The sequence below is a fragment of the Haplochromis burtoni genome, unplaced genomic scaffold, assembly GCF_018398535.1.
Source record: "Haplochromis burtoni strain Fernald_Lab_line unplaced genomic scaffold, NCSU_Asbu1 Contig_31, whole genome shotgun sequence".
NCBI lineage: Eukaryota > Metazoa > Chordata > Actinopteri > Cichliformes > Cichlidae > Haplochromis > Haplochromis burtoni.
Window position 1 is genome coordinate 1,181,171 of NW_024582392.1, and position 23,028 is coordinate 1,204,198.

Here is a 23,028-nt window from a genome sequence, read left to right on the forward strand (position 1 = left end):
AGGAAGAATGGTTCTGAAGTTTTATCGTCATAAATCACCCCTAGCAGCAAAAGGTCTTTATTTTTCATTTGGACAGGAGAGAAAAAGTTTACGTTGTAGATCAGTGCTCCTGCTAAACCGCTACTGTTTCACGACCATATGTGATGAATTGCGATGTTTTTAAGAAGCTGAAGTTTATCCAGAATATATTTGCATAATTAAGAAACTGGGAATAGAACATTAAGACTTTCACATATTGCCCAGGAGAGGAAGACATGCTGAATAAGCCATCGAGAAGAGCCAAGTTAAACTATACATTGCCGTGTCAGTGCCAAGAACTCAAGCCTACTCTGCTGCATTAAGTGTAGTGTGTTACTTATGACATCTGTGGAGTTTGTATGTATGTTCAAAATACCCCCAAAATAAAAATTTGCCAGAAAAACTGAAGTTTTTATACTATTTCATTGTACAATGTACTACTTTCTTCAAAGAACAGCACTGCTGGGATGTAGGGGTTGAGGACCTGCGAGGATACCTCTCACTTATCTTTGTATTCTAGTCCTTACTTACCACCATATGCGCTCTTCTGTAAAGGGAATTATGCACACTGTTATATGAATTCTTAATTTCTTTCAGGCACTGAACAGTCTTCATTTATAATAAGAAGAATCTGAAGTGTTTCAAAAGATTTTGTGTGTGTTTGGCTATTTTGAGACTATATTTGTAACCAAACCCACAAAGGTGCTCCAGCTCAAACAGTCAAATGTCTCACTTCTTTAGTTAGCAAAATGGTTTTCATCAAGTTCAGATATAGCCTTTAAAATTGCATTAGCTAACACATTGTGCTGCTGGAACACAGGAGTGATGACATGTCCAGTTCATGTTAACGTTACCAGTTAAAGCAAATTTAAAAAGCACATTTGCTTTGTCTCAGACTGCATCTACATTTGGAATGCCGAGCCTCAGTATAACCTCAGGGAGTGATCCCATGCTTACGTTAGTCATATTAGTCCCAAGGCCAGTCAGAGGAAAATGTGTGTACTTGAGAGAGAGAGGGGGGTGTAATCAGAGGATTTATTTTGGATTGAGATATTGATCAGTCTGTGTTAGGGAGTTTGTGCTAGACAGCTGGGCGAACAAGGTGACTGCAATGAGTCTGTAAACCACAGTGGCCAGAGCCTACGTTTTGGGGGTAACCATCCAGCAGGCTCGTCTACCAGCTCTAAATTCCTCCACTGTTACGGAACACTTATGCAACTTAAATCATGAATGAGTAAATGAATATGGCACAGGCTTAAGAAAGGAAAACTGCCTGTGTCCAGACAGTCGAGTTTGCACTTCCGTTTTTTTTTTTTTTTTCATGAGCCCACTTTTTCCAAGGTCATGCAGTATTTTCCATCACTGTTAAAGAGCTAATTGAGGTAAAGTTGTCTGGGTTAGAGCACTGCCCTGTTAGAGTTTTCCAAGGGTAACATGTGCCGCTGAGCTCCTAAAACCAAGCATATGGAAATATTAAATTGTCCAATGGAAAGCTCTCCCAGGAAATTCAGGGGTCAATGAAAAGCATGGACTTTTGACTTTGTTTGGGTCTTTTGATCACCTCTCTTACTTGCCAGGTAAAGTATAGCTGCTTTCTATTTTGCAATAGCTCTGAACTTTTCACCTCTTGACAATAAGTGGAGTAACTGTAAATTTTCTCAGGTGAGCAGCAGGATACAGACCATAACAAAGAAAGAAAATTAAAAACATAACAGTATATCAACAGGTTTATTAGTTTTAGTGGGCTTAAGTCCATGTCATACACCGTTTAAAGCATGCAAACAATGGCTAAATACCAAAAAACAATCATATGAGAAGACTGACACCACTGACATGTTGGTACCCTGCAAAAAAAAAAAAAAAAGGCCAGAGAAAACTGGCAGTTAGCTTAATCCAAAGACTGGAGATAGCAAGTCTCTGCAAGAATGGAAGGTACCCAGATGAATCCCCCGCCCCACATTCTTCTGTCAAGTCAAACATCTAAGTGAAGTGACACGAAGCAAAATAAATGTGACTTTAATATTAGCACAAAGGAATCATTTTCAAAACTTATTGCAGAAGCTGTCAGCGCACACCTCAAACATTTATGGATCGCCTTTTAATGATGTGGAAGCCTTAAAAAATTAGAATGTGTTTCACAAGTATCACCAGATATTAGACAAGTGCTGCGGTAGCCGGCGAGACCACTACTGACAAGATTTCAGTTTGGGCAGTGCTGCCTTGTCATTGTGCAATAAAGAATCTTTATTTCCTTCCTGCCACAACTTGAGATCTGTGGAAAACATTGTCCTTCTTTTTCCAAATCGTGCAAATGAACTAATATGTTCCACTAACATGGAAACTACATACATCCACGCTGGACGAAACCAGCTCATTATGTAATAGGATTCTGATCAATACTGGAATGTCTGTAGAAAGAATTCAAGTGTCTTAAATCCAGTGGAAAAGTGGCAGACTGCAGCTCACGGATTTTCCCCTTTTCAGCACCACATAAAATCTCACGAAACAACATCGCCCCCCTTGTCGACACTTCTGTCTGTCGTCTTGAAGTTTCCAGTTCAACTCAGCAGTGTTTCATTAGATCTCTCTCTCTATCTATTATCAGTGCAAAAATGAAAGCATAAAAGTCAATATTTGGTAGTCATAACAAAGTTAAATAAATCCTATCCAAAAGTGCAGCTAAAAAAAACCTTACTCCTCCCATTACAACTCCATTTATAACAACAATTGAAGGTATTTTGGGCTCAACAATCACAACTAATCACTCCTTTTTTTTTTTACTTATACTGCAACGAAAGTCTTAAAGTGTTTTGGGCGGTTTTGTTTGATTAGTTTGGGAGGTATTACCCAATGTCATTAGTGATCGCTGGGAGAGGCAGCGAAACACATATGCAGCCCTTCTTTAACAGTGGTGGGTGCCGAGACAAATCAAAGCATTCCAGGCCCACAGGGTTATAAATAGTGTCAGAGAAGGGTGTGTGTTCATGCCTTGCAAAGTTTCTGTGAGGAGCCTGTCATTGCCAAAATCCAGTGTTTACACAGAGCAATAACAGCGAGTAGTAAACAATTCATCTGCAGTGGCGTGTTCATTATTTTGTGTCGTTTCAAATAATCCGTCAATGGTTTCTGTTATTTCAAAGCAGCTCAGCAGATAAGCTTAATGTGGGCTATAATCCTAGGAGTGTTATTCAAATTTGGTCTATTGCGCGAATTCATTATGCCTTTAACCAATCCAGAAGCAAGGCTGACCTCAGGCTGAAACCATGCAGCAGAAGTTAGTGTTGTCTGTAGGAAATTGGCAATGGCTTTGGGACCTCGTTGATGTGGCTGCCTTGGCCTTAAAGTTGGGTATAGATCCCACATGTTTCCATGCTATCATTTGTATTAACCACTCTAGTCAGGGGCCTGTTACAGCTGGTGGTATATTCTGTAGCAGATTCATGATAGTCTGCTTCTCTCTTGCGCTGTTCCACTGGGAGCTGTGTGGAGGATGTTTCCAAGCTGGAAACAAATTCATGTGTTGAAGTGCCAAAGATAAAATGCAGCGATGTTGTGGTAATTAGCTTAGATCTGTTACATAAAAGCTATATGCTACCTTTTTTTTTTCAAAGCCTTAAAGTCAAAATCTTGTGAAATGCTAAATGTTAATTTGAAGATTTACTGAGATTGTTAACTGGATAGTGAACTTGGCAGTGAGCCAGCAGGAGCTCTGTAGCTGGCATCAGGACAGGAGGAAAGACCAAAATGTTGAGGTTAGCAGGCAGCTCTGTTGATTCTGGAGTGGAATTTCAGTTTTCATGGGACAGATTAAGTTAAATGGTTTCTTTTAATGGTATAACTTACGCATTTGGGCATGGAACAAGAAAAAAAAGTTGGATAAACACTGTAGTTTTAATTTGAACATGCCGTTCTGAGGCGCTTGACTGCATTTTGAAAAAAGGAAAAGGTTTTATGACTGAGAATCTAGTCCTGTTTAATCCTTGAGCTGAAATGCCAAGCAAACACAAACACTTTTATATCTTTTAACTTACATGAACAATTAATAAGGTTGCTTCTAAAAATTCTCACAGAGCATGGACATTGATTTAAAACAGATGCGTTTTCCACCAAGTTATGGATTTTATGAGCTGTGATAATATTTCTAATAAAGTCAGATGATATTTTGTGTTATATTATTTCTCATTAAGACTGAAATAAGATTAAAACATGCAGGTCGTGACCATGAATGGAAAACAGAAGTGTCTCTAGGTACCAGGGACTCCCTCCTCTGGTGAGAGAGAGCCAAACAGGCTCTGTGTGTCCTGTGTAACTTGCACTTCATCAGAAACTGAAGTGGAACACAACCAGAGAAGCCAGGATTGCTTCAGCAGACAAACATAATTTGGTTTCAATCCAAACTCCATTAACAAGGATCGCTCAGAGGAAATGAAAGCATGAAAGTTTCATTCACAAATGTTTTCTTTATATACTCTTCTTATCATAGCCTGTTGCTGACCACTGACGTTTGGTTAGGCAACGCTGAGCAAAAGGGATTACAGTTATCACCTTTATTTAACAAGGAAGTCCCACTGAGAGCAAATCTCTTTTGCAGGAGAGGCCTGGCTTAGGTAGCAGCCATATCTACTCAAAACATCTCAAAAGCTCTAAAAGAAACCAACATAAAATAGAGTATACAAGTAGCCTTATCAGTGGCCTCTCAAGAAAAATAATCAAGAAATCTCCTTCATCGCCTTTTTTATTTTATTAGATAGTAGACCAGTGAAGGGGGAAGACACACAGCAAAGGGCCAAGGGTCACACTCAAACCTGCACTCTGGAAATGCTCACCTATTGAGCTAAAGTGGTGCTCATTTGTGATGCTTTTAAATTCACCAGCAAATATATATCCATGTTTAAGTTTACCCCTTCATTTACCATCAGATGTCACAAATTCCTGCATCAAATCATCAAATTCCTGCAGGCAGGAACATAAATTTTGTTAAATATTTAAAAATCACTTTTAAATACAGTTTGTAATGAATGAGTGAAATCCAGCTTGCCTGCCCCACAGAGGGAGCATGTGTGTACATGACAGTATCGTCAGCATAAAAGTGTATTTTCGCAGGAATGTTCTTTACTAAAGCATTCATAAAACAAGGCAATAAAATAGGCCCCACAATAGAGCCCTGCGTCACACCCTTAGTTAACTTTAGGGTTAACAAATTTAGGGTCCTCTACATAAACACAGTTCCATTTACAAAATAATTTCAAAATCCTTTAGCCTAACAGCCTCAGGACCAAGAGTAGCATTAAAGTGCTTTTTTCAGGGGCAATCCTTGAGCCACTGAATCAAATGACTTAGATCCAGAAACAAGACAGCACAGTGTACTTTCCTGCCCACGGCACCTATGAGATCATTTATCACAGTTGTAGCAGCAGTAATTATACTGTCCCTAGTCGTAAAACCAGACTGAAAATAACCTTAAAATGTAAGCAGATTAAAAACTTTTATAATAGCAAACTTACCTAAGATTCAAAGATTTCAGGATGATCTCCACCTTTAAAGAAAGGGAGAATAGAGGCAGCTTTCCAAATATTAGGTAGGAAGCTGGACTAGTATTAAAAATGTGAGCGATTGGCTCGGCAATGATATCAGCTGAGATCTTTAAGATATAAGGATCAGGATCGTCTGGAAATCATGGTGTGAAGAAGAATAGTAAAAGTAAAAAAATATCCCCAAGGATGGCACAATTAAAGAAAACATGTTTATTAATTATCATCACAACATTAACATCAGCACAGTTCTCCCTTTTTTGTTCTGCTCATTTGAGTGCAAACAACATTGTTAAATAAAACATGGCAATAAATTAAAAATTATGTTATTTACAAGCAAGCAAACCATTTTAGCATCATTTACGCTCTGCACTTCAATTACAACATAAAAATATACTAATTAGTTGTACAAAAAAAAAAAGATTCAGTGCAAACAGCTTGCTGTAGTCAGTGAAGACTGAAATTCCCATTTAGCATACAAAATTAATTATGGCACCCTGGATACTGACATATTAATTACATAAGAGAAAAGTAACGCCTTTTTAAAACTGAAACAATGTGGTCATGTTAGCTGCTGATTTTTCACAGTCCACCATCACACCACTAGTGAAATGAAATATGAGGAGTGTAGCATCGTGAAGCTTTTCTTTGAAGGTGCAGTACTAATACTTATTGACAATATTCACATTTGGATGAGTAGTGTGTTGATTTGATCCCTTTTTTTGTTGTTGCAGTGAGAAGTGAGGGGGCCCTGGATTAGCTGACATGAAAGGTGGCGGCTGGACGCCGGTCACCGGGGTATTTTCAGTTATGGCTTTAGGTCACTGTTACAGTGAGTCATCATGCAATGCTGAAGCGTGGCCGTTGCTGGCCTGCCCAAGTGGCCACATTAGAGACTGTGCATTCTCCTGTGAACAAACAGCCTGTCGGGAGCCCCGGCGGAAGGCTCGGCTGCAAATAACCGGCACTCCTTTGTGGTCGTTTTGACCACGCTCCACAAACAATAACAACTCAGGGTCCGCACAATGAGACAAGGACAGATTTAACATCAGACACCACGGGTCATGCTAAAATAAACTACCACACCACCTCCGCCGTGCTGGGATGTAGCTTCGAGGTGACGCATAAACAAATGCACAAACTTGCAGACGTCTGTTTTATGCAGTCTAGCCAGCAAACTTAACCGTAACCGTACAATTCTCAAACTCTGTTTAGAAATAACTGTTTAAGGAGAGTGTGACCCAAGTCCTGAGTGAAAATGCTACGTCAAATTCCAGTTCTTAGATTAAAAACTAATTTACTATTTAAGATGGAACTGGAAATTAGACCAAATTCCTTTGCAAAACCAGTGATACAGCTACAGATGTCTAAATGAGTTAACTTTCCAGTGTAATTTCCTAAATATAGAACAAATTGGACCTGCAAAATTCACTGAAAGCTGTTTGTATTTTGCATTTATTACATTCAGACTAAATGGTTTCAGGTATATTAATGTTAGGGATGTTTTTAATGCTGACAAGACAACTGAAACCAGTCTAAGCTGGTCAGTCTAATCCATCCCATAAATTTGTTGCAGGTGCTCTTCACAATAACGATCAATTAGTCTGTCCTTTCATGAAAATACATGCAATTAACACAGTTTTGTTGTTGTTGTTTTTTAAACTGACACAAACTCTCCCAACCAGTAAACAATCTGTCCCTGTCGATTCAGTCTACATTTGACATTTCTAACAAGAGTTTTTCAGAGAAAATTAAAGGGCGTTTATCTGTATTTGATTCTCTGGTCAAGGTGCAGGTTTGCAGTTCAAAAAGAGGAAAATCTTTGTGTTTTCCCGCAAAAAACAAATCCTGAGACCTCTCGGAGGAGACCTTGGTTTAAGAGGTCAGCTTGGAGTAATTGGGTGGAGAGAAGCGTCTGCGCAGGTACTTGAGGATGTACAGGGGCAGACAGCTCACCAGCGTGATGACAGTCACTTTCCACAGGAACGATACGGTGGTGATGAAATAAATATCTGACACAAAAAAAGAGGTAAAGGTAAGATTGTTGTCATAGGATACAAACAGACATGTCCCACCATCATACAAGAGTTCAGGAGGGAAAACATTTTTCTCTTTTTTCTTGTTCGCACCTGCAACTCAGCTAATTTTGCTGTGTTAAGAGTTCAGTTCTGACTTCTTTATGTCTGGGCTACAACCTGATTGTTGTTGTTTTACGGTGTCTGCAGGTACAGAATTATAAATACCTTTTCAATGCCACTTTGAATGAAATTTAAGACCAGACTTTTAATCAAAATGCAAACTTGCAATAGAAATGCACATAAATAAAGTCTAAAACACATTCACACACAGTGCAGTTTGCTTTTTAAGTATTTCCAGACACTAGCTTCAACCATCAACAGCAGCTGTTTTTCTTTTTGTCCTTAAACATCTTCCCAGTTTCACACACTGAATGCTGGCTACCAAGGTCTTTTTCATCACCTTCAGAATTTCAGTATTGCAAGACTTGGTGCTCCCTCAGGGTCAATGGGTATAAAATGACTTTTCCCCTTGTCTAACCTTGAGCCTAACCACCAGGGTTTGTTTGTTTTGTTTGACAATTTTTTAAGTGGTGTTTTAATTTTTAGCTAATGCTAAAAGCTAAAAGCTAACATGTACTAATGTGTCAGTAAAGTGGTGACACCGCTAAAAAGACTGAGGAGACTCCAACCTATGTTTAAGGGAATTTAATAGTTTTGAAGGTGTTTTAATTAAAATGATGCATATTATTATTCTGTTGTAATTTCACTCAGTTGTATACAGCATTTGTATTCTATTTTTATCCTATTGTATATTTTATTCTACTGTATATAGTATTTTATTTGATTCTATTCTGCACAGTTGTGTACAGTATATTATTCTTATTGTATTCTAATTTTTGCTATATAACTTTACACTGTCCACTTTCTGCTGTGACAAAACAAATTTCCCACATGTAGGACTAATAAAGGTTATCTTATCTTATACTCATGGGTGTAGAGACAACGGTTACAGCGTTAGAAGGTGATGGAAACAATAAGAGGATTTTCAGACAGGATGTGGGGTTATAAAGCTACATCATTTTTGTACTTCAAAACTATTCTTTGTGCAATGAAAAAAGGAAATGAGACCATGATGATCTCAGAAAGCACGACCACACTGAAACACACTTAATGCGTATAATGCTTCTGCTTTCATTTTTGCATCAATAAGGCTTTGAAGTAGCCTCTATGCTGCTCATTGTTCTTCAGCAGGCCAAACTACTTCCTATTGTTTTTATAACACTGGCATGCACCTATACCACACACACACACACACACACACACACACACACACACACACACACACAGCCTTACATCACACCATCTGTACCCCCGAACCCTATCAGTGTCTTACTGGAAATGCACACCTCGCAGTTTACAATTTTATGGTATACATTTTCCATATTTAAAAAAGAACACAATTTCCTTCAGGAGTTCTTCACCAAGTCTTTTTGAGTTAAAGCCATATGGGTACAGAATGCTTAGAATGCAGGAGACAGAAAAATAAACCCTGGAAAATGTCCAATTAAAAGTGTAAACTGCACATTCAGCAGAAGAATAGGCTTTAAAATCTATTCTAGTCTGACTTGAAGAGGGAGAAAACGTGTACCAAAAGGGTATTCTTGACCACATGCCAGTCATGATCCTCAGTGGTCGAGGTTGCAGGCTGAAAATGGAACTCCACACCCCACATAAAGCTCAAAATAAGACCTTGAAGAGCCCTTGGTCACAGTATTGTGTATGTCACGAATCTTAATATGGCACAACTAAAAATGCCTTACTGTTTGTCAACTAAAGTAAATGTGTGGGTGCAACAGGGCAATAAACTGTTGTTCTATGAATGTTTTTCTTTTAGATTTTTAATGGCTATGAATTTATTTATTTGGTTGGAACATTGTTTTTTTTAATAATATTTTCTAACACACCTTTGCTGTGATAAACACATAAACCTTGGAAGCTCACAGGAAACTAACTGGACTGTAGGCATTTCCTCTTTGATACTACAGCATGCCTGACTGTCGTCCACACCAGGAGAATTTGTCAATACAGTCAGCTTTGGACTTCCTAATATTCAGCATACCACTGTTTATTATACACTAGAGACACAATATGAATGAGCGGGGTCTCTGTACTGCTGAACGCTGACGTACTATTTCAAGGTCAGCAAAATAACAAACTAACACTGTAGTGAAATCAATTCAGAAATGAATGCATTTTCCTTTGCTTCCCCAGGAATTAGACAGCGCTTCAGCCTGAAAGTCACTCTTTGTCTGATAAAGGCATCTGTGTGTGATCGTGTTAACTTACCGATGAACTCGTGCAGGAAGACGAGCGAGGCGATATAAGAAGCCAGGCTCAGGAGCTCGGCAACTATCATGAGCCAGTGCCATGTCTGAATGGTCAGAGCCACCATCAGTAGCTCAGTCAGGATAAGAGAGGTGAACGAAATAGCAACGATATGGACAAATTCGGACTCGAAGAGCAGCATTGCTCCATACATGATGATGCTCCCTGTGGAGGAAAAAGAGGCCTTAATGTAATTAAAGCTTAAAAATGTGATAATTTAACTTGATCCACCTCCTCAGCTCATCCACAGTTTGAAATAAGCTGTTTACCATTACACTGATACAATTTGTTTTTATTAAAATAATGACAATGAAGATATAAAATATTTATGGTAATCTCATCATATAACAATGACAATAAAGAAACTTCTGCTTTGAATAAAAGGAAAACTGAGGTGCTTAGTTCAAACTGAGAATCCAAATGGGGGTGTCTGCATGTAACATGTTGACTTTGAATGTGCACCATTGTTCGTGACAGGAGGGCTGGTCTGAGTATTTCAGAAACTGCTGATCTACTGGGATTTTCCCAAACAACCACCTCTAGGGTTTACAGAGAATCGCCCGAAAAAGAGAAAATATCCAGCGAATGGTAGCTTTCTAGGATAAAATGCAATGTTGATGTCAGAGAAGAATGGCCAGACTGCTTCGAGTGACAATAAGGGAAGAGTAACACAAACAAGCACTCGTTACAACCAAGATATGCAGAAGAGTATCTCTGAATGTACGACACGCTGACATGCTAAGAACAGACACGCTTTGATACCAACTAAACTTCATTTACATGTCACTGCCTAGCTGGATACTGACGATAACACCAGTGTACCATCCTCTACATTGTGGAGGACTATAAATACCTTGGAGTATACATAGACAATAAACTGGACTGGGTTAAAAGCACCACTGCACTTTACAAGAAGGGCCAGAGTCGTCTCTATTTTCTAAGGCGGCCAAAGTCCTTCAACATCTGTCAATGCTCAGGATTTCCCATCAGCCTGTTGTGGCCAGTGCTATCCTCTATGCTGTTGCATGCTGGGGCAGCAGGTTGAGGGTTGCAGACACCAACAGACTCAAACTGACCCGTAAGGCCAGTAATGTTGTGGGGATGGAGCTGGCTTCCCTTAAGGTGGTGTCGGAGAGGCGAATGTTGTCCAAGATAAAGACAATGTTGGATAATACCTCCCACCCACTCCACGACATGCGGGCTAGCCACAGGAGCATGTTCAGTGAGAGACTGAGATTACCAAAAAGCACCACTGAACAACACGGAAAATCATTCCTGCCTGTGGCCATCTCTCTGTACAGCTCCTCCATCTAACACACTGTAAACACTGCAATAGTTACAGCCTTTTTGCACATGCTCTTTTCTACTATGTAAAATTCCCATCAATTCTTGATTTATAATCAGGGGTGCACATAAGTGGTCCGCAGGTGTGCATTCGCTGTCAAAATAAAAGACGCGCACCAAATGACAAGTTGCAACGCGCGTTCACGCACTTATAAAAAGCATTGTTTTTGTCCGCTAGAGTGGGATTTTCACGGCATATTCTGCACCACATCTCTGTGCGTTCATCATTTATTTGAAGCCAGCTCACCTCCCGCAACCACTTTTCCGAGAATACGCGCTTCTTTTGCAGCTCCAACTCCTTCTGACATTTCTTTGAAGGTGATTGCTTAAAGGAGCTTCTTCAACATCTTTAAGAGTTCTAAACAAAGGTCTGTCCTCCTCCAGAAAATCTTATGTACGCAAACGCGCGTTGTAACTTCTTATCTGGTGCGCATCTTTTATTTTGACAGCGAATGCACACCTGCGGACCACTTATGCGAATCCTTGATATTAATTATTGAGTGATTTGTATATATTGTGCTATTTCTTAAATTTCCTAAATCTGTAACATGTTGTTAAATAGTCTAGTCTGTTTCTGTTATTTATACTGGAGCAACTGTAACCACATAATTTCCTTGGGGATTAATAAAGTGTGCTGATTCTGATGCTAGATAACACACCATCATGTCACAAAGCTCAAATACTGTGAACATCGCAACGTGTTCACTGTACTCAATGTTCTCCAAAGTCAGCAGAGATCAACCTAATAGAGAACCTTTGCGGTGTGGATGTGGAGAAATGGGAGATTCAGCAACTGTTTATTTACTTTATGTTGTCTTGTCAATATGTACTAAAAATCTCAGAGTAAAGGTTTCAGCGCCTCGTTGAATCATCGCAGTAAAGAATTAAGGTAGGCTGACAAGGTGTACCTAATAAAGTGGCCAATGTGTTTGGCTTATTACAGAGACTAAAAAAAAATAAATTAATCAAAATATTAATTTAAAAGAGAAAAATTTGCTCTTATATAAGAAGAACAAAGCCCACTTCATTACCTCCTTAAAACACCATTACATTTAGGCAGTTCCTGCATATTATGGTTGTTATGAGAGATTTTCCAAAGTAATCTTTGCCCAGTAACAGTAGCACTCTTCTATCTAATAGAATCGTGCCTCCTTTAACATACAAGCATGAATAGGACTGAGAAGAATGATACAAACACACAGAAGTGGTTTGCAAAAAACGCCCTTACCACTGCTTGGATATACAGTGTTTCGACAGAAATAGACAAAAAAGGTTTCGGGGTGTAGTTTAGAATGCCCGCGTAAACAGCTTTCATTGCAACGGTCCATGTCGGAAAGTTACCTCAAGTTTTTCTTTAACAAAGTCCCTAAAGAAAAGAAGAAAGTGTGTGGGCTTTTCAAGAGTGATAAGTCATGAACCTAAGCAATATATCTTGTTTGTTTGACGGGGAGTGACTCATCAGTCTGCCAGTGTAGACGTCTTGTACAGATACAAACATTTAAACAAACATATGACCTGAAATACAGCTTAGATGCTGTAAAGTACTTAAAAATTAAGTATATTTAGAATTACTGACTCATTGCCAGCAGTTTGCACAAACTCTCTCTTACCTTGATATATACTTATTAAAACCCATAATAGGAACGTCTTGAAAGATAGTGGTCGACCCTGTGAAAAGAAGACAGTGCGTTCATATTCACCGATTCAAACCTACGTGCCTGCACAGCAATAGTTAATTTGCGAACATTTACTAGATACCTTCAAAAGATCCTTATACAACTCTGGGTATAGCATGGCAACCTCTGACTTAACATCTTTGTCCAACACCAGGGAGAAGACAGGGAACATGGTGTAGATAGTGGAATAGCTGAAACAGACAAAAATCGAGTGTGATGAATACTTCCCAGATAAAATGTCACGTGTACAAATTGGTTGAAATCTTTCATTGTAAGATTTTGCATATTTCCCCTTTTAAACATTTCAATAGTCTTAACACAGAGGAAATGCCAGGGACACAAGGCAGCTAAATGCTCTCTTGATAAGTCATCTCCATTCAGAGCGTGTATCTTACCCAATAATCAGGAATCCTTGGTAGAGTGGGACTGAAGCAAAGTAGAAAACAGAGGAGAAAACTGCCTAAAGAAACAGAAGAAGAACAAATGAGAAACTCTTATCTGAGATTTTTCTCATTTCAACACCCAAATGATATTATAAGCAGTATTGGAACATTGACACACTGATATTTGAACTCCATGACAGAAAAAACACCATACTTTCATTAAAGGAGGCCTTTTATACTCATTTTTAATCGAGTACTTTTGCATGACTCACAGTTTAAAACAGATTTTTAAGCTCCTTACACCTTCCTTTAAGCTTTTGATAGGCTGCCCTCCATTAACAGAAGACTTGAACAGCAGGTATGGTTGTGCTCATAGATATAACTATGTGAGATTTTATGGGTAACTGCTTTGGCCATCCACCAATTCTAATAACATTTCTATGAAAAAAAAAAAAAGGGAAAGCGTAATACACCCCAATAAAAGAAACCCAGCTTAAACATTAATCTTCTGTGGGAACACAAAAATCAAAAGGTGACCACAAGGACATCATTCTAAATCAAACTACTGCAAATACTTGGACTACAATGGCAAATTCTACAGTTTAAAATGATGAGATGTCAATTAGTCAGACAGCTGCAAACTGGAGAGGTCACAGCTCCAGCTGTGGTTGGTGTTATTGTGAGACATGCGGAGGAAGGCCTCCCCAAAACCCCAAAGTCCATGATACAATGAGTCATGGGTTGCCCCTCCACCGCGGGGGCTGATGTTGGACTGGGACATGGGAACTAGACAGACTTGTTAGGCCTGGTGGGGGCCGTTTAGAAGGGCACCACAGACTGCCTTCTCTGAGTCATCATGCATCCCGCCCTTTCAAGACCACCCCTGAAACCTCTCCCTGCCTCTCCCCAAACTGATCCTCTCTACATTTAGATTTTAGGTGCTGTGAGTAAGAACAAAAAACACCTCCCTGCATTAACTTTAAGGCTGCATACACTTTTTTTGCAGTGTGGTTTTGGCTACAAACAAGCAGAAAAGGGCCAAACCGATTAGCTAAATTCAAACACTAAACACAGTCCTTTTGCTTGTAATCATCTCAACCTTTTTTTGACATTATGCAGTTGAGCATGGGAGTAAAGAAAATAAAGAAAAGAGAAATATCTCTAGATCACTGAAGTTTACTGTTTTTAGAAGGTTAAATTTAATTCACAACATACTGAAATATCTTGACATCCTGATTACCAGCACAATATATAACACAGAAAAAAGCACCCTCTCAGGTGTGTGGTGCATTACCTAAATTGTTACAACTGGAGACTGATAAAGGAGTAAAATATAAAGTAGTGACAGTTTTGCAAACTAAAACAAGAAACTATCCCACAGCAAGTGGAAAATACTTGTAGTTCTAAGTTATTCAGCTTGATGTTTACATGACTCATGCACACAAACCAATACGACACTGTGTATTTGTTAGTCTACCTGCATGGTGCTGATGCACAGGCTCCTGTGGATGACAAACTGGCTGAGGGCCGCAGACCTTTTGTAGCTGTTCCGCCCATGGACCATGAGGAGACGGCCTAAATGTTTAAACTGAGTCACCGAGAAGTCGGCAGCCAAAGAGGCCTGCTTTCCTTCCTGCCAAACACACAGCAGAGGACACTGAGGACATACTGCGCAAAGACTGACCTGAAAAGCATGCTTTGATTTTGATTTTGTACAAATAAAACAGATTTTTTTTTGGGGGGGGGGAACAGACTGAAGGTACAATAAGCATAAAGTTCATAATTAGCAATACAAAACCACAAAAAGCAGCATTGCAGATAATGAGTCTCCTGTTTAAAAATCAAGCAAATATTCATGTTTGAGATGTTAGAACCAGAGGATTTTCATAGAAGAACTGCAGATTTTCTGTTACTAAACCTTTAGCTTCCTCTCTGACAAGCAGCCCAGGAATAACTGTGTAGTTTTCCACCTTTTATTTACCATCATAAGATTATGTTTGGAACATACGGAAAAAATGTATTTAAGATGCCAAGTGCACCATCTTCCTTCCAAAATCCAAATGGTTTTCAGCTTTTTATGCACATTAGTCTGAACGAGTTTGTCTATGCAGTATGCATGAAATGAGAGAGTTAAGATCTGGCAATGATGCCCCCTATCCCAAAGATTGTTGGGATAGGGGGCATCGTTGCCAGAATGGTGGTACTGTAGTAAGCAACCATTTCCTCACAGTAAAAGGTTTCTGAGTTCCAGCCTGCTGTTATTTGTTTTCATGTTCTCTTTGTGCCTGCATAGAATCTCCCCTACAATCCAAAGTTGAACATGTTAGCTTAGATCAGTGGTTCTCACTGCAGAAAGGACAACGATGCCATGCTAAAAATATGGAGAAAAAGTTGTAGGAAAAACTTGATTGACTGTGGTGTGAACTTTCTCAATTTGGACATAGCAGAAGAAAAACCTGAGAATCACAGAATCTGCATTGGTGTGGATGTGAGTATGCATGGTTGCCTCTGATAGCCCTGTCTCGGACTTGTCATCCTTTACCCAGCCTTTCACCCCAATATCACCTGGGACAGGCTTCAGCTGTGTGAAACCTTATACGGATAAGCAGTTAAGAAAAGCGATGGACGATAAATACACAGAAGATAGCGGAAAAGATAAATTGTGTACATCAGTGGAGTCGTTTGGTACAGGGCCACGAGAGTTGAGGCCCGGGTGTGAAATTATGGTTTTTATCGTTTACCCGGTTTCCCTGGGTCTTTTCCCGTGTTGTAGTTGTGTGTCTTATTTTGAAAGAAATGTTTACATGTTACCACAGCAACCAAAGAGCATTAAGGGGCAGAGAGGAGGATGTTACTCTCATTGTTGTTGGCGCATTTCAGGTGGACGCCGTTAATAAAGTTACACAATTACACAGTGAATTCGCGTTTATTATTATATTTACAAAATACCACAGTTTTTGTCTTGGTCGTATCATTTTATTTTGTTGTATTTATGTGCGACACCTTAATGGTCTGACATTAAACCGGTCTGTAGTGCAAAAAAGGTTGGGGACCGCTGATGTATGTCACCTACAGCATCTTTTAGTTTGCAACCAGATTTGTAAGTTTGTTTCTCTTCATAATAAAGATAAAATTTACAGTCAACTATTGAGCAGTTTTTAACTTTTAAGGTCAGCTGTACTAAACTCCATATTTTAATATGCTTATTTACTTTATGTTAAAAAGTAAAGAGTAAAGACTAAACCAGGAGCACAGCTGCACCGTCTGCTGTCGGTAATTCCACTGTTGTCACAAATACAAGGATCCATGTCTGAGCATACTAACCAAATTGACAGGCAACTTTCAGAGAGAACAATGAGAAGTAGAAGAGACGGGCTGATGGGAGATTCTTACTTTTATGTTAAATATACAATACAAAGCACAAAGCATCCTGTCATTTTGTTTCCTCTATTCACACAATAGTTCCTCAAAAAGAGGAATCATCTGTGTGCATGTCCTTTTACAACTCTCTGAATGTGAGAGAGATCTTGACAGGAAACAGAAAGCAAAAATCTGTGCGAGTGGCACGTCAATGTGAAGCGATGAGATGGAGAGTCTTACTTTCCCCTCCACTCCCACGCCACAGTCCGCTTCCTGGATCATGCTGACATCGTTTCCTCCATCCCCTAAGAGAAAACAAAAGCCATAGAGGTGTCAGGATTCACATCAGTGACTCACCAATACAAACTTTTAGTGAAAGTATCAAGTGCATGTTCACAAGACACTCCCTTAATTTGGCCTCATTAAGAGATCCAAGCTCCTACAAATTCACTGGGCTGCAATTTAGAGTAACGCTTAGGGGTGCAACGATACACAAAATTCATGGTTCGGTTCAATACTTTGGTGTCACGGTTCGATATTTTTTCGATACAAAAAATGTTCATGCCTTTTTAATTTGCCATTTATTAAAATTATAAATATATATTTTAACTCAAAAGTACAGTTTTTAAATTTAATGTTGCTAAAACAACAACGTAATAAAAAAATAAATCTATCTGATCGAGAAATCACTCATCTTTGGAAAAAGAGTTTATTACAGAGAAATGGCTCTTTCCAAAATAAAAGCTATACTATACGCTTCTTCTGGGCTATATTCTCAGCAGCATATTAAACATATCAGGTCCCCATAAGGAGAATCATGTGCTAACGGCTGTCTAAATGACTCGGGTAAAGTTTGTAGCATGCGTGCTTGTTGTTTTTGTCTGCTTCCACTTGTCTTTGCACTAGGATGATGTCGGCGTAAATGTGCAGTCATATTCGTTGTGTTCCCACTAGTGCTGTCAGCGTTAATTCTCGTTAAAATGACTTTAACGTCATAAGGCGGCAAATCTCCGTTAACGAGTTACCGCGGATGGTCTCGTGCGTGGGGCTGGACGGTCAACATGTTAACGAGCTAACTGTGCTAACGCACTAGTTCCCACCAATTGAGCATTGCGTGGCACATCCGACATACTGTTTTACTTTTGTCCATGACGCGCTTACCATCAGGGTCATGCTTCACATGAAAACCAAGATAGTTCCAAACGCCAGATCTGAATGAGGGTGGGGGAGGTTCAATTTCGGGTAGCGTTGAGGCAGTTGCCATGTTGCAACGAGCTTAGCTTCTGTCTTGCTAGCTTGCGCTGCGCTCAGTGGATCTGCACTCGACAGTGCAGCCTAGGCGGAGTAGTCAAACGCAGATCCACTGAGCTCTCAACACAGACAGCATCGTCAGAAGAAAAGTTGATAAAATAAATTTTAAAAAATTGTATTGTTCGATACATATGCATACTGAACCGAAAGCACTGTATCGAACGGTTCAATATCTATACGAGTATTGTTGCACCCCTAATGTGTATGTGTAATATATATCTATCTATATCTATATCTATATATATAGATATCTATATCTATATCTATCTATCTATCTCTCTATATAGAGAGATAGATAGAGAGATAGATAGAGAGATAGAGAGATAGAGAGATAGAGAGATAGATAGAGATAGATAGAGAGATAGAGAGAGAGAGATAGATAGAGAGAGAGAGATAGATAGGAGATAGAATAGAGAAGATAGATAGAATAGAGGAGATAGAGAGAGAGAGAGATAGAGAGAGAGAGAGATAGAGAGAGAGAGAGAGATAGAAGAGAGATGATAGATAGATAGAGATAGAGAATAGAGAATAGAAGAGAGATAGATAGATAGAGAGAGATAGAGAGATAGATAGAGAGATAGATAGAGAGATAGATAGATGAGATAGATAGATAGATGAGATAGATAAGATAGATAGATAGATAGATAGATAGATAGATAGATAGATATGAGAGAGAGATAGATAGATGTAGATAGATGAGAGAGATGCTGATTATGCTATTAGTAATGCTAGAAATATGATCATATGAGAATCGAGTATGAAGATTCTAAGATGCATGAATATGATAAGAGAGATTAACTATGACTATATCGAGATCGTACTGACGAGTAGCATTACGCACTTTAGATAGATATGCATAGATACTCGATAAGATCTATCTCAGTTATCTGATTAGATCTCATGCATATAGAATCTCTCTATCCTAATAGAAGCAGCAGATAGATAGATAGATAGATAGTGAGATAGAGAGATAGATAGATAGATAGATAGATAGATAGATAGATAGATAGATAGATAGATAGATAGATAGATGTAGATTTATATATAGAGAGAGATATAGCTTTTTTCATTATTATTCATTATTATAATAGCATAACAACATTATAAAGTTGGAAACACATATTAAAACTAAAACAAACAAACAAACAACAACAGCAAAAAAACAGTGCAAGGAAGAACTTTAAACAAATGAAAAACATGCTGGCCCAGTTTAAATTTTCCACTCACCTACTGCACAGGTGAGTTTGCCTGTGCGCTCTTGCAACAGTCGGACTATCTGAGCCTTCTGAGTGGGGGTGCATCGGCAGCAAACCACAGCGGGACACTGGCACGCAAGCTCCATGAACTCATATTCATAATACTTCAGACAAACCTGCAAGAAAACCAGCATAATGGACAGATAAAACACTCAGGCACCCACATTTAACTGCTTTCAGCTGTGGCGCTCGAATACCTCCACTCAACTTACAGTTTAGCTCCTATTGTGGTTGAGATAGTGACTCTAACCACAGACACCACTTCCAGAGTGATATATTGTGCACGCTTCATGCAGAATATATGTCAAAGTTTCATAAGGAGATATAAGTTAATGGGATGTGGGTTAGACAGTCTGAGTGGCACACTTACCTCAAGCGAGTCCCCCGATATCACCAGAGCGCAGTCATGCTTTCTCCTGAAAGCGTTGAGCTCCAGGTGGGCTTCCCCTCGTGTTGTCACCTATACCAATAGCAACCACATTGTTAAATGCACTTGTATGCCCCAACAAAACACTCTAATGTAGAATTATCACAGGGGAAAATCTGCCAGGCTTTGCATGTTTGTCTCTCTGTTATCAGACAGAAGAAGGGAAGCTTGTCTCTCTCCAACTGCAGCAATGACAAATGTTAGAGCAACCAAACACCTAGCTGACATTCAACCAGCTAAATACACTAGAATTCAGTCACACAACTCACACTCGTGAGTTGTGTGACTGAGGGGGCGACCGTGGCTCAGGGGGTTGGGAAGCGCATCTGTAACCAGTTCGATCCCTGGGCTCTCTGTCCTGGTTGTTGTGTCCCTGGGCAAGACACTTCACCTACCGCCTACTGGTGATGGCCAGAGGGGCCGATGGCGCGATATGGCAGCCTCGCTTCTGTCAGTCTGCCCCAGGGCAGCTGTGGCTACGACTGTAGCTTGAGTGTATGAATGTGAGAGTGAATGAATAGTGGAATTGTAAAGCGCCTTGAAAAGCGCTATATAAATGCAAATGTTTAATTTATTAAACAGCACCATGTAGCTACTGAATAGCAAGTATAATTCAGCATATAGGTTCCTATCTCTACTTGTGTTTGAAATAAAATTGGAGTGACAATTAAATGTTTCTGTGGAGCCTACAGGCGGATATCAGGTTGATGTAGGGAATAGAAGTAAAGAGCAGGATGAGCCTGAAACTTCACTCAGTTTAAAGCCTTACTGTTTCCAACCGTCAAGTTCCACTTTATATCCACACCTGTCTATCCTTACAAAATATCTTTAGTTACGATTATTAATTGAGAGGTCAGAATCAAATACCGGTGACACAAATTGAGCATCTGACCACAGTATTGCTATACTGGTGAATAACTGCACGATTTCTTTTTCTTGCAGAACAAGATGATGTCACAGTGAAAGTGAGCATTTGGATACAAAATGTGCAGCACAAAGCAGATGAGAAGAGCACAAAGACATAGGAGGTTCAGCCAAATAATCAACTAAAAGACACCGCACAGACTGAAAATGCAACTGTTAGACAAGTGCATAAAATTTTACCATAAATAGATTGTGAATTCTTGAGTTTAGGCCAATTTTGATCTTGTACCTCAAGTACAGTTACATGTTTTTGCCACATGTAATTACTAAGAACATTACGTCAAAGCGACTTTGACCTTTTCCCATGAAAATATAAGTAGTTTTTCTCTGAGTCCAAGTGAGTATATTTCATTAAATTCCACCAAAGGTATCAAAAGCTATTGCATTTATGAGAATGGGAGTGACACACGACCTGAAAAAGAAGTAACTGAGTCCACAGATGCAGGCAAGGCTGGTACAAAAAACCTTAAAATTTTAATATTAGAAAATATTAGAAATATTAGAAGATTTTAATATCACAAAAGCTAGACTGTAAACGACTGAACTGAAAGAACATAAGATCATTCAGATTAAATTAAAAAGTAAAATTATTGACCTTTTAGCTGAGCACTGTGTCTTAAAGAGGCATGTGTTGACACAAAAAAGGCATAAGGTAATTTCACCCTATTGTAAAAATGTTTTTATACTTACCACAGAGGAGGTTAAAATGAAAATTATGCATATGCAAATTATTCAGGGTTTGTCCTTACATTTGCACACAACTAGCCTGTAGTGTATTGTTGATGTATTACAATGCAAATATTAAAAGGGTGTGTTAAAAGAAAAATGGAAAGGGGAAACGGGATAATATCCTGCATAAAAAAAATTGAAAAAATAAACAGAATTTCTTAACAGTTGTGTCAGGTTCAAATATAGACTCAAATTCTCCAAAAATTCAGCACTGACAAGGCATGGTGTTAATCTGTCAACAAAAGCTATGCTCTGGAATGAATATCCTTCAACCACTGACAATTCATACGTCAGTCCAGTTCAGGCCATTGGTGGCCACCAGGAAACTAATCCAGATGTGTGTGTAGCAGGCCCAGTCAGCACACCCCCGTCCCCCGGTGACAGAGGTTTTTAAGCACTGCCAACCATTGTTATTCTCTTCCAGTAACCACAGTTGTACGCAAGTTCTAACCTTCCTATATGGCAGACGCTCCTTCTGCTCTGGCATGGATCCAGAGGTTAAGGCAGAAGGGGACTATCAAAGCAGCTACAGTGCCTGAAACCTGCAAAACAAATTAGGAAGTGAGCCCTCTGCATGTTCCCTCTGGGAGTGGTTCAGCTGGTTTCTCCTCTGTTTGAGCGAAGGGCTGTTTGTTCTCTTTGACAGTGGCTTGGATGCTTTCACTGGTGGGAGGTGATTTATTCAGCTGTGGATGCTGGCTCGGCCTGCATGCGTAGTTGTGTTGGGCTGTATGACCACTAGCTAATGGGCCTTGGTCACAGAGCCTGGATGCCCGTGGGTTGACAGATTCAAGAAACTGTCAGGGCAGCTTTGAACTGACATCAGCCCTGGAGTAAAATCAACTATTACCCACTAGATATGTGCACAAGAGAAAGACGGGTCTGTTTCCTGGACTTACTGGTCTGAAGATATGAATGTCCTGGTTGCGGGTGATCAGATGGGCGTTCTTAGCAGTGCACGTGGCCGTTTCAAGCTTGTCTCCGGTCAGCATCCAAACCTACACAGGAAACAGAGACAGAAATCCCACTCCAGTGTCTTTAAACCCAGATATAAGACTTTGAGAATCATCTTGATAATGAAAGCCTGTAAAGATTGCTCCACGGGCTTTTAAGACAAAGCCTGTGGAGCAATTTTACCAATAAAAACAGTGTTAGTTTAGATCTTGTGCTTCAAACAAAAATAACACAAGTCATCACACAGACTGGTATCACAGCATCCAAATTCTTTCTCATTAGTATTTTGGATCTTGTATATAAGAGAATTGACATGGCTGATTCATCAATATCACAAAAAAGGTTTGGGGGGATTTTATCCTCAGATCTTGACATTTCTGACTCCACCCAAACACAGCTGAATTTCATTTTAACAAATTACATGAGTGGTAACTTTTAAAAAGCAATGTTCTGTTCGTGTGGTTTATTTATAAAACACACACATTTATTTTTTTATTGGATGACTTTTTAAAGAAGAAACTGACTCCATGTTCAGTAGTTTGTCAAGAGTTTTGGAAAACTGCACAGCCGCTGCTTTTTAAAAATTTTTAAATGCCATGACCCAAAGAAATTTGACTCTATTTCTGTCTGCTGTACTAAAGCAGAGGATGAAAACGGGCTTAGAGTAAAGACTTAAGACTGTAAGTTGAATCGTTATCATATTTGTTGCCAT

At 39.3% G+C, this 23,028-nt stretch overlaps 1 protein-coding gene across 1 annotated transcript in view; it reads right to left on the bottom strand.

The window, feature by feature from the left end:
• Positions 1–5,747: 5,747 nt before the first annotated feature.
• Positions 5,748–23,028, bottom strand: part of LOC102298483 (probable phospholipid-transporting ATPase IIA) — a 36,053-nt gene continuing 18,772 nt past the window's right edge. The window contains exons 19-28 of the mRNA XM_005918810.3: positions 22,262–22,360; positions 19,653–19,742; positions 19,254–19,398; positions 16,956–17,020; positions 14,833–14,988; positions 13,368–13,432; positions 13,055–13,163; positions 12,907–12,964; positions 9,914–10,117; positions 5,748–7,561 (exon numbers count right to left, since the gene is read on the bottom strand). Coding sequence (XP_005918872.1) covers positions 7,425–7,561; positions 9,914–10,117; positions 12,907–12,964; positions 13,055–13,163; positions 13,368–13,432; positions 14,833–14,988; positions 16,956–17,020; positions 19,254–19,398; positions 19,653–19,742; positions 22,262–22,360 — 1,128 coding nt within the window. The 3' untranslated portion in view covers positions 5,748–7,424. The remainder of the gene's footprint in view (positions 7,562–9,913; positions 10,118–12,906; positions 12,965–13,054; positions 13,164–13,367; positions 13,433–14,832; positions 14,989–16,955; positions 17,021–19,253; positions 19,399–19,652; positions 19,743–22,261; positions 22,361–23,028) is intronic.